The sequence below is a fragment of the Helianthus annuus genome, chromosome 8 (genome assembly GCF_002127325.2).
Source record: "Helianthus annuus cultivar XRQ/B chromosome 8, HanXRQr2.0-SUNRISE, whole genome shotgun sequence".
Taxonomy (NCBI): domain Eukaryota; kingdom Viridiplantae; phylum Streptophyta; class Magnoliopsida; order Asterales; family Asteraceae; genus Helianthus; species Helianthus annuus.
This window is the reverse complement of record NC_035440.2, coordinates 3,253,714-3,266,916: the sequence shown is the minus strand read 5'-3', so window position 1 is coordinate 3,266,916 and position 13,203 is coordinate 3,253,714. Positions and strand designations below refer to the sequence as shown.

The 13,203-nt window shown below is 40.2% G+C and overlaps 1 protein-coding gene across 2 annotated transcripts in view; it reads left to right on the top strand.

The window, feature by feature from the left end:
- Window positions 1-13,203, top strand: part of LOC110924276 — a 61,782-nt gene that overhangs the window by 45,434 nt on the left and 3,145 nt on the right. For both annotated transcript variants that reach the window (XM_035976351.1, XM_035976350.1), the window contains exons 2-3: window positions 123-866; window positions 965-1,348. In XM_035976351.1, the coding sequence (XP_035832244.1) occupies window positions 123-866; window positions 965-1,348 (1,128 nt within the window). The remainder of the gene's footprint in view (window positions 1-122; window positions 867-964; window positions 1,349-13,203) is intronic.

Here is a 13,203-nt window from a genome sequence, read left to right as displayed (position 1 = left end):
TCTCTTTTCATTTCATTTGTTGTTTACTTTTGTGTCTGTTTCTTCTCATACTATTTTTTTACTAGAAAAACAAAAAAAAAAACTTAACATGTTTGAGCACGAACATCCATTAAATCTTACAGATTTGTGGTCGGAGGAAGAGAATGAAGACTATGAAGAAGACAAGGAAGAGAACGAAGATGAAGTAGATGCAAAACAAGACTTCCGATGTTTGTGTTCCCGGTGTCATGAAGAAATCAACTGGTTCCATAGGTATTACTACTCTTGTTCTACATGTAGTGATTTTTCTATCCATAAATTTTGTGCAGAGCTTCCCGATAGATTGGAAGACATTTGTGAGGTTGGTCATACTCTTGGCTTCTACCTATTTAACGACGATTGGTGGTGTGATATTTGTGATAAACTTGGTAAGCCTGGAGAGCTACTTTACCGCTGTGATATTTGTGATTTTAAGGTTGATGCAAATTGTGCTACAAAAGCGCTACAAAAGAATATCATCCATCATCCTAGCCACAGACACCCACTAGTTCGCATCCCCAGACAATTTTTAGGCGAGTGTGATGCATGCGGGGAGGAGCATAAAGGGCTCTTTTATCATTGTCCCACGTGTCCTAGTTCTTATTTCATTCATAGTGATTGTGCTTTTCTACCGAAAAAATTGCAAATCCAACATACGACAAATGATATCTTCTCCCATATTCATCCTCTCACCCTTGCTTATTCCTTTCCAAAAACGGATCAAGAATCCAAAAGATACCCACGGTGTAGGGTATGCCGTCACGGGTTTTCTTCTAGTTCACATCTTTGGCTGTATAAATGCGAGAAATGCAGATACTATACCCATCTAGATTGCGCAACATCTCCAGGTAGACCTACCACCCTACCTAATATATATGTTTATAGTTATTTCTAAATATGTTATTGGTTCTATGTTTATCTAATATTTTAATGTTGTTTTCACCAGCTACAGACAAAATGATTAAAAACTATGACGATGTTGAACACCCTGATCTTCTTCATCTTCCATTTCCTGATCCATCTTATAGCCTCCTAAAACACTTGTTTTTCAAGGAAAGTGGAACAGAAACACATGAAGTGAGTCATCAACACCCACTCATTCTGGAAGATAGCCGAATATCCTACCATGACCCAACAAAGAGGATTGAAACTTTGTGCAATGGATGTTTAAGACCGATTACGAGTGGGCCAGTTTACGTGTGTTCTAATGAGGAGGGAGATGAGCATTGCAACTTTGTGCTCCACGAGTGGTGCTCCCGACTGCCTACTGAACTAAAAGACCACCCTCGTCACCCACGACACCCCCTGATTCTCCATTCAAAAGTCATCGGTAAGTTTTTCGGGGTCTTCGCTTGTGATCTTTGCGGGTTATATTGCAATGGATTCGCTTATTGTTGTGTCAAATGCGATTACTACATGGATGTTAATTGTGCATTTGTACCTAAAGAAATCACTCACAATTCTCACCCGAATCACCTCCTTACATTAAATAGTAGTCGTCGTTCATTCATTTGCCATACTTGTGATTACATTAAATAGTAGTCGTCGTTCATTCATTTGCCATACTTGGACAACATTTGAAAGATGTTCTGATCGAAGGATAGCCTCGAAGGATACACCGGATCCTTCGAGGTGATCGAAAGATATGGTTCGACCATGGTTCGACCATTAGACCTCGAAGGATGATCCTTCGAGGTCCATGCTGATCTTTCGTGTAACATGTGGTCGACAGATGATCCTTCGGACCATCTGTCGAATCCTTCGAGCAGACCTGCTGAGCTGGGTATATATACCCATGCATGTGTTGAGAGTTCTAGAGTTCTGCCATTTTACACACCCGAGAGATAGAAGCTTAGAGAGCATTCTGCCCAGAACTCACTCACACACTTAGAGAGTTTATAGAACACTTCTGTAAACATTGAGCTTGTAACCGAAACCCTCATTGCATTAATACAACTAGTGTTAATCGGTGAATCTTTGTGTGTTTGTTTCTCTACTTGCTACTAACTCGGTTTGCTTGCTAGCTTGGATTCCGCACTCGCTAGTAGGTTTGTATAACAAGGTTTAGGTTCGTAATCCTCCGCGAAAAGGGACCTACAAGTGGTATCAGAGCTAAGGCTCTTAACCTTGTTTAAAACCGGGTTTTTACAAGTTGTGGTGTGTTGAAACACTTGGTTTTGCACCTGTTTTTACCAAGTTTCTTGCTTTTTCTTTGAGTAAAAACGTGTCTAAACTAACCGGGAGTGTTCAAGTTTTGGTTGGGTAACATAAAAATTGGTTTTTAGAAAACTTTGTGTTTTCCGGTGGTATTCCGGTGTGTTTCCGGTGACTGGCTTAAGGATAAGGTTATCCTTTTTGGGCAATCTTTCAAAAGTTGGTGGGAAAGTTGATCTGACATCCCCTTTTGCCGAAAGTTTGACCTTACCAACCTGTCACCTTTTTCACCAACCTTTCACATCAAAGTCAGTTGTGTCAGAGCCTCTCGAAAGATATCTTTCGACATCGAAAGATCATCCTTCGATATCTTTCGATCAAGGAGGGCTCGAAAGATTTATATCCTTCGACCCATCCTTCGAAGTCTGAAACATATCCTTCGACAGAGGAATCTTTTCGAAAGACTAGTGTCCGAAAGATTAGGATCCTTCGTATTGGTGAATCTTTCGAGATCTGTTGTTCGAAAGATAAGGATTTGGCTCGAAAGATAAGGATCTTTCAAAGGGAATCTTTCGAGTTCTTGAATCTTTCGAAATCATTGTTCGAGAGTCAACAGTAATCTTTCGAGTACTGTTGATCCTTCGAACAAGGTTATATCTTTCGATTGAGGTTTGTTTATTGTTAACAAGTTTCTGTGATTTCAGATCTTTCGACCAGGATCTTTCGGTTGTGTTATCTTTCGGATCTTTCTTACTTAGCATTTATTTTGCTTATCTATCATGAATCCGAGTTGGTGGGGAAGTCCGGCTCCAGACAGTGGAAAATACATGAATACCAGTCAATCTCCATCATGGGCCGAATCTCCAGTTTCTACATCCTCACAAGCAAATGCCACTCCAGCTGGTCAATGGGCGTTTGTTTCAAATCAAACTCCGAGTATTCAAAGTCTTCTACTAAGCGAAAGTGAAACCGGAAGTTTAAACAGGCCTCCAAAGTTGATGCATCTTCATGAATATCCGGGATGGGTTGATCGTTTCCATACATATATTCTTGGTCAAAATACAGAGTTGTGGTTACGGTTCATTACGGAATTCGATCAAACTATCGAGGTTGCTGCTTCTTCGACAGCTACATTTGCCGATCTTCCTGATGAACAAAAGAAGACGTATGACTTAGAAAAGAAAGCATACGCTATCCTCACTCAAGCACTGAGCAAGGATATTTATCATCAGTTCGTCAGTTTCAAGACTACGAAGAAGTTGTGGGATGCATTGAAGACAAGAGGAGTAGGTAATGAAGCCACACGTCAACTACGACGAGATCTACTGAAGAAAGAATTTGATGGCTTCACATGTATGGATAAGGAGTCCTTGGGAGATATGACAAGCCGTTTCTATCACCTGCTTACTGAGCTGACAAACTTTGAAGTCACAACGACTCCAACAGAGGTGGTAAAGAAGTTTGCCGATGCATTGCCGCCTCAATGGAATAACTTCCTGGAAATCTTGAAGTACAACGGAACGTTGAGAACTACCAATATCAACGATTTCGTGCAGCTTCTGGAGAACAAGGATCAGGAAGAAACGTTGAAGGCAAAGAGAGTTGCAGTGCCACAGAATCCAGAGATGTATTATGGCACCTCCACTACTTCATCTGCAAAAGCTGGATCACATGCTCCACTTCAAACGGCGTTTGTCACAAGCACGGATATGTATGGCAATCCAGTGCAAGTTCCTGTAAAGCCGCCTCCAACCACAGATCTGTATGGAAATCCAATACAACCACCTCATCCTCCTCCTGCTCAACAACCTCAATATGCATGTTATGGAGGAACATCATCTGCTGCAGGTCAACAATCAAAGTCAAGTACAGTACAGCTCGACACGTCAAGCTTCTCTAAAATCAGTGTAGAAGTAGCTAAGGAACACATGGAGCTGCTTAACACTGTAGTGAGCGCGTACTGTGGGTTGATAGAAGGTCAGATTGGAAACATTAATCTGACACAAGAAGATTACAGGCAGATTGATAAGGAGGAGATGGACTTGATGGACATCAAGTGGGCCTTTGCGAGTGCTGTGAGAAGAGCAAAGGATTGGATGGAAAGTACTGGAAGAACCAGCTTGGAAAGTAAGCGAGACACCAAGTATGGGTTCGATAAGCAAGCTGTTAAGTGCTTCAACTGTGGTGAACGGGGCCACTTTAAACGGGAATGTACAAAGCCAGCCCAGCACGGGAATCAAAACCCCTTCAGGAACCAAGGCAACCAGCAGAACAGAAACAATGATCGTACATTGGTGCCTGTCAACAACCAAACCAACCGAGCACTTGCAGTTCAGGTGGATGAAGGTTGTGACTGGTCAATCCAGTTGGGTGGTGATGCTCCTGATGGAACAGCATGTTTTGCTCAGATTGTGAAGGAGCTGGTTCACACCAATGGTGGAGAATCTTCTGTCAGTGGTGATGAATCGTCTGAAGATGAAGACTCCTCTGGATACAGCAGGAGTGTTGATGAAGAATCATCCAACTCTGGTGATGATCATGTGGGTGAGACATCTAATGTTTCGGATGATATTGACATTGATGAACTCTTGGGGGAAGCTGTAGCAGAAACTCAAAGAAGATCTATTCTGGTGGATCAAGCTGCTTACTCTTCGTCTTCTCTCCATTCAGCCTTTATGGCTAATGTCGACGGTTCATCAAGTCAGGTATGTGTCGATGAACCCACTGCTGTTAATTGTGATGAATGTGCTAGGTTGCATGCTAGATATGCTGATCTTGAGAAAAGTATGTCTGAGTTGCAAGGCAAACATGATGCTTTACAAGCTAGTTTGTTTGACTTGCAAGACAAACATACTACTGTGAATGAGAATTTGAGTGACTTGCAAAGTAAGCATGACGCTTTGCAAGAAAAATATGATGTGACCTTTCTCCACAATCAGAAGTTGACTATGGATCTCTCTAAATGCACAGAAGCCAACATGTTTTATGAAAACCATGAAAAAGAATTTAAGTCAGTAATTGAAACATTAAAGAAGGATAAAACTGAACTGACTAAAATGGTTTCAAGAAAACAAACTGATATTAATTTGTATATATCTCGCCTTGAGAGTATGCAAAAAGAGATGGCTTGTGTGAAAACCGAAAGTGATGCGATCCAACTCAAGCTAGACAGTTATTTGAGTTCTAGCTATGTGTTAGATCACATCATTGACGTTCAGAAGGAAAAGAGAGATGTCACATGCATTGGCTACAAGAAGTGTCCACCACCAGTGAGACATAATTATGATGCCATGCCTGATGAAGAGGACAGGGTTTTCTTTGAACCTTCTGTGCCTCTAGATGTTAAGGAGTTTGCTGCAGGGCTCGGATACCAAAAGGAAGTATCCTCAGATTCAGATGTGTCAGCAGATACATTTGTGAGTGCTGAACAGAATCAAGATCCTCCAGTTGTGATTGAGGATGCTGATTCGTCTGATGATGAATCTGATGATACTGTCCCAGCAAAGTCTGATGCGGTAGTCAAAAATGAGGACATACCTCTTGAGAATCACATTCTATGTGATCCCCCTGTTCAACCCGCTAAGACTGTTGCAACTGAGTCCTCATCTGCAGGAGAGCCGGAGAGTGTGAATTTGCTGTACACTCTAGTTGGTGATGATAAAATTTACTCAGACAAAGATTTTCCCATTAAGAACGTTAATCAATCCTTAATCTGCAAAGTCTTTGAGAATTCGACGAGTAAGTTCTTGGGAAAGGCAGGACCTAAAGTTACAGTTACACAGTGTCCTCCTATTCCAAAGGCTGAAATTCGAAAACAATTTGGCAACAAGAAATTACCAACAGTGCCAACACAGCAAAATCACACCAAACCCAAAGGTAAAACACCGGCTCAAACTAACAAGAAGCCGAATCAAAAGAAGAAGAAAAATGTTAACTTTGTGAAATCGACGGGAACAGACAAAATTGAAAAGTTTGAAAATCAATCTAACTTAGATTTTGTCAAGAAAGCTATTGTCGAGAAAAGAAACGAACCAAGCAGTTCAAAACCTAGTACCTCGGGTTCACAAAGTTCAACATCATCGGCTAGACGATCACATGATTCTTCGGGGTTTGTAGAACGAAGATCATGTTTTGAGTGTGGAACCATTGGGCACATTATTAGAAACTGCCCATATCTTCATAAGCAGAAAGGAAAGGTTGATGATCCCCGTGGTAAGACTGACCGTAAGCCATCTGTTTCCACAAAACAAGATCCCCGACTTGTAAAAGAAAGGGAAAAGAAACAGAAACGGCAACAGGTCAATAAAATTGAAAAAGCGATTAAAACCGATGTGGTTCATAAACAATCTGTTGTTGTAAAACCAGAAAATTCTAAAACTTCAAATCATCAAGAAGTTAAAATTTTAAAGAAAAACACTGGTGAAACCAAACAGACTTGGAAACCAAAAACGGTTGTTGAATCAGGGGGACCATCACAATTCACCAACCATCAAAGACAAGAAGTTATTGTCATTGATGAAAATGGAAGACCCAAGACCACAATGGCTTGGGTCCCCATCTCCAACTAATTTATTTGAGTTCATGTGCAGGGTGCTTCAGGAGGAACTATTAGTAGTCACTGGATTGTTGATAGTGGGGCATCCAGGCACATGACAGGCGACATGAAGCTTCTCTACGACGTTAAATCTATTAGAGGAGGTTATGTTGCTTTTGCTGGAGATAAAGGTGGATACATTACGGGAGAAGGAATGATATCTAACGGGATTGTCAGCTTTGACAAGATCAATTTTGTGCAACAACTTGATCACAATCTTCTTAGTGTTTCTCAAATCTGTGACAAGAAATTTTCAGTACACTTTGATGCTAATGGATGTTATGTGCTGAAACCCGGCTTCAAAATTCCAAAAGAATGGATTCTCTTGTCGGCTCCAAGGATAAATGATTTGTACGTCCTTGACTTGAGCCAAGCTATTACTACGTCTGCACAAGCAACTTGTTTCGTTTCCAAAGCCACAGAAAAAGACACTATCTCTTGGCACAGACGAATGGGTCACATTCACTTACGCAAAATGAATCATCTGGTTTCAAATGAATTGGTGAATGGTGTTCCCCTCAAAAATTTCCATCTTCAAGACGTCTGTGTTTCGTGCCAGAAAGGAAAGCAAACAAAGAAGAAGCACCCTACAAAGAAGATCAACACAGTGGCAGTTCCTCTTGAACGTTTGCACATGGATTTGTTCGGTCCTGTCAAGCACAAGAGTATTCGGGGTGATCAATACTGCCTCGTGGTTACTGATGATTATTCAAGATTTTCTTGGGTTGCGTTCATGGCACACAAGAGTGAAACCTTTGGCATTATCAAAAACTTGATCATTCAGATTGAGAATTTGTATAAGTTGAAGGTTAGGCGGATACGTAGCGACAATGGTACTGAATTTAAAAATCATTCCATGACGGAGTTCTGCACTTCAAAGGGTATTCTTCATGAGTTTAGTGCAGCCTATACTCCTCAACAGAATGGTGTCGCTGAACGTAAGAACCGCACATTGATCGAGACTGCTAGGACAATGTTGGTAGAGTCACAGTTGCCCATTCCATTCTGGACTGAAGCTGTGGCCTCTGCATGTTACACATTGAACAGAGTCCTTACAGTCAAAAGGCACAACAAGACCTGCTTTGAGCTTCTTCAGAAACGGAAACCAGATTTGTCTTATCTAGAACCGTTTGGAGCTCCATGCACAATCATCGATCCTAATGGAAAGTTTGGGGCAAGAGCAATTGATGGATACTTTCTTGGGTATGCCACCCCTAACCTACGAGTCTGGAATCTAGAGACTAAAAGGGTCGAGGAATGGTCTGAGGTCAGAGTACAAAGGCACACTTTGCCAGTCAAAAATCCGGGTCAACCTTGGATGTTTGAGTATGATGACTTCTTCAATTCGATCAATGTTGAAGCCGTTGAAGAAAATGCTGCGGCTAGGATGTTTTTCGAGAGTGACAATGCAACAGTTTCACCGGTGGTTCGTCCGATTCTTGTTAATCAAGAACCATCTTCTTCGGTGAACAATAATACTCTCAATAATGAGGATTTTCATGATGCAAACGAATTGAACGAATCTTCAGAGGATGATGAATTTCTAGATGCAGATCAAGAAGCTCCTACAACAGCAGTTCATGGTACTTCAGAGGGTACTCCTCCAGTAGATGCTCATAGAACAGCTGAGGCTACTGCATCATCCTCTTCGTCAATTCCGGGTCTTGAATTGGTTGTTGATCTTAATCTTAACAACCTGGGTATAAATGTTCCAGTTCCAGACAATCCAGAAACAAGGATTCATAATACCCATCCTCAACAAAACATCATTGGAAATGTGCAAAGTGGCGTACAAACAAGAAACATGTTGCGAAACAACAACAATGCAGGCTTGTATGCAGCTATTCGAGAATCCGGGCAACAAAACGACTGGTCCTTCGCGTGTTATGTCTCACAAGAAGAACCAAGGACGTGGAAAGAAGCTTTGAAAGATAATGCTTGGGTTGAAGCAATGCAGGAAGAACTGCAACAATTCCAGAAGCTGGGTGTCTGGAAACTAGTAGAGAAACCTGCTGGATACAAGAAGATTGGTACCCGTTGGGTTTTCAAATGCAAAAAGGATGACCGCGGAGGTGTTATCCGAAACAAAGCTCGTTTAGTCGTTCAAGGTTTTCGTCAGATTGAAGGGATCGACTACAACGAAGTCTATGCACCAGTGGCACGTCTCGAAGCAATTCGAATCTTTCTAGCCTATGCGTCCTTCAAAGGATTCAAGGTTTATCAGATGGACGTGAAAAGTGCATTTTTACATGGTGTGGTTGAAGAAGAGGTGTACGTCGAACAGCCTCCAGGTTTTGAAGATCCTATTCATCCCGATCGGGTTTGGTTGCTCAACAAAGCTCTTTATGGTCTTCATCAAGCACCACGAGCTTGGTATGCAACCTTATCACACTATCTGCTGGAGAACGGTTTTCGTAGAGGTCTTATCGACTGTACTCTTTTCATCAAGGAACAAGATGGAGATCTTCTTCTGGTACAGGTATACGTTGATGACATTATTTTTGGTTCTACTAATGATGTCTTGTGTAGGGAATTCGAGCGCATTATGCAGGATAAATTCGAGATGAGTGCTATGGGGGAAATGACTTTCTTCTTGGGCCTACAAGTACAACAAACGGAGTCTGGGATATTCATCCATCAGACTAAATATGTTGGTGACATCTTGAGCCGGTTCCAGATGTCTGATGCAACGCCCATTGGTACCCCATTGCCAACTAATCACGGAATTACTCCAGACTTGAAGGGAGAAGCTGTTAGCCCTTCTATCTATCGCGCCATGATCGGATCTCTCATGTACCTCACAGCATCAAGGCCAGACATAATGTACCCGACGTGCCTGCTTGCCAGATATCAAGTTAACCCGAAGGCCTCACATCTTGCTGCTGTCAAAAGGATTTTTCGTTATTTGAAGACGTACCCCGACACCGGTCTGTGGTACCCTAGGGATAATAACTTTGAATTGGTAGCTTTCAGTGATTCTGATTTTGGCGGATGCAAAATCGACGGTAAATCCACAACGGCTGGATGTCAGTTTTTAGGAAATCGCCTAGTCACATGGCAGTGCAAGAAGCAGACGTGTGTAGCTACATCAACATGCGAAGCTGAATACATTGCTGCCTCCAGTTGTTGCTCCCAAGTTCTTTGGATCCAACAACAAATGCGGGACAACGGTTTTGAATTCCTAACTACTCCTATTTACGTTGATAATTCTGCTGCTTTAGATATCACTAGAAATCCTGTGCAGCATTCAAAGACCAAACACATCGAAATCAAATATCACTTCATACGTGATTGCTTTGAGAAAAGGCTAATCGATGTTGTTAAGGTCCACACCGATGACCAACGTGCCGACTTATTTACCAAAGCTTTTGACAAATCAAGATTTGACTTTTTATTATTGGTAAACGGCATTAAGGTCAAGCAAGAGTAAAACCAACATCGGAAAATCATTTTTGTAAATATCTTTGTGTGTTCTTTAAATTTATCTTAGTTTGTTGATTTTAGGGGGAGTAAATCCAAAATTCTGAAAATCCAAAAACATCGAAAAATTTCAAAAACACAAAAACAATAGAAAAACAAAAATGAGTTTCCTGGCGAGCAAAAGAGAAAATGATAGTACATCAGTGGTCTATCCAAACCTCTTTAAACCTTAAATGAAAAACGATAAGCAGCTCTATATAAGATGTATCGGTAGGCTCACAATCATTTTAAAGTGTGCAGGGTGATATAAATCTTAATCGACTGAAGACCAGGTGGGAACCATTCATTGGCATATGGTCTTAGTACCGAAATTTCGTTTGATAGATTGCCGAGGTTCTGAGATATTCGGTCTTTATGCTGCTTATCATCTGGGTATCATGGTTGTATCTTTTGCCGAAAAATAACGGGGACGCAAGTCTAGATCTTCCATGATACTATACATACGTGTACATATTGCATACTGCATTCGACCTCAATAAGTGATTATATCACATAGGACTTGTTTTCAAATCAAAATAAGTGAGTATCTCACAATTTATACGGTCAAACAGATGATAATCGGTATACTCACCGGTAAGATGAACCCTCGTGCATACCTTGATACGGGAATGTGTCGTGATGTGGATGAACACCGGTCGGTAAGTATAAATCATACATTAACGTATCCTCTAAACATGATTACATCTGATAAGTTGAGCTTAAGTGGACAACAATACCGATAATTGTTATAGGATGCTTATCTTAATGTTAACTAACTGAACAACAAGAGTGTTTTGGCATGACCGTACACTGATATGATTCTTTTACCCTCGAAACTCGCAAAAAGAATGTCTGTATATATTTAATTTACTGCTTAACTTTTATTATCTCTTTTAAACAGTTTCGTCGTTTGGTGCATATCAGCACGACATTAGCGGTGATGTCGTTTGATAACACTCAAAGGATTTTAAATTGTTGTCTTTTAATTTCAAAAATACCAAAAAGATTTTAGGCTTGTTTTAATATAAACTTTATAAAAGCCAAAAAGATTTTATTTCTGCTTTATTTTCGATCGTACGATGTTGGAGCTCAAGTCTTCGTTACCTGAAACCTGACTGAAAACCGAACTGACTAAATCTTCATAAACGGTCGAAATTTGCATGTTTTGAAAGTTAAAAACTAAAATTGACAAATTTTATTAAACTTTCAAACTGTCGGACGGTGTTTGATTATGACATGGTCATTCGTGTGTCATTTGTTTATGCTATATTCCAAGCAGTTGTTCTCATTACGCGTTTAGATTTCTTGCATGTGCAGATTCTAAAGGCTAGGAGAACATGGTCGATGACAAGCTTTGGAATGAAGACACGACGAGAAGGCGCTCAAAAGATGAAGATGATCGAGTTGCCGCTGGCCATCATCAACACCACAAGGATCTCACTTCATAAAGATAAAGTCTTTTCACGAGCATAACTCAAGGGGGAGCTTATGTTAAGGGGGAGTTTGTCAACACACTTCCTACATGATACGGGTAGTTTGTTGATACACTCTCTACTTTCAAGACGTGAAGACTTTGAAGATCCTCCGGCATTGAAGACATGATAGGACATCAGAGTCTTGAAGACCTGAAGACCAAAGACTGTCGAAGTTCCAGACAAGTCTACACTGTTAGAAGAACAAGACAAAGCTTAGAGATCAAAGACAAAGCTACAGCCAAGGGGGAGTTTGTTGGTGCACTTGTGTCTGTACTTTGTCTGTATTCGGTCTGATATAAACGATGTCCTGATTTGTATTGTAAGTTGACCAAGTCAACTATCCTCCGGTTTGACTTGGACAACATTTGAAAGATGTTCTGATCGAAGGATAGCCTCGAAGGATACACCGGATCCTTCGAGGTGATCGAAAGATATGGTTCGACCATGGTTCGACCATTAGACCTCGAAGGATGATCCTTCGAGGTCCATGCTGATCTTTCGTGTAACATGTGGTCGACAGATGATCCTTCGGACCATCTGTCGAATCCTTCGAGCAGACCTGCTGAGCTGGGTATATATACCCATGCATGTGTTGAGAGTTCTAGAGTTCTGCCATTTTACACACCCGAGAGATAGAAGCTTAGAGAGCATTCTGCCCAGAACTCACTCACACACTTAGAGAGTTTATAGAACACTTCTGTAAACATTGAGCTTGTAACCGAAACCCTCATTGCATTAATACAACTAGTGTTAATCGGTGAATCTTTGTGTGTTTGTTTCTCTACTTGCTACTAACTCGGTTTGCTTGCTAGCTTGGATTCCGCACTCGCTAGTAGGTTTGTATAACAAGGTTTAGGTTCGTAATCCTCCGCGAAAAGGGACCTACAGACTTAATGCACTAAAGTTCATAAACTAGATAACAACTAATTAATGCACTATGATAAAAGTGCCTAAACTAGATAACAACTAATTAATGAAATTGACGATATTTTATGATTTATCGAAAAATCTTGATAGATAATTTCACGATATTTTCAACAACTGCCTACTTATAATATTCTAAAACATCATTTAATATGCTAATGTTATTATAATCAGGAATAATAACATTAACAGATCACAATTTCATGAATACCATCCAACATGTTTTTTTTTTTTTTTTTTTTTTTTTACATACAAGACTTGATAATGAAGATAATTTAATTTGCAAAATGTGTTTTTAATCTGCAATCATATATATATATATATATAATATATATATATATATATATATATATATATATATAGGTAGAGGATCCTGTAAAAAGTGCTCAAAGTGTGAGAAGTGTAAGAAGTGTATTATAACACTATATATAATACTATATAACACCATATAAACACCGTATAACAATATGTAACAACATATAATACTATATAACACTATGTAACACTATATATCATTATATAACAAATATAACACTATACATCTATCATAGACATGTTATCAGACAACCTATAGTGTTA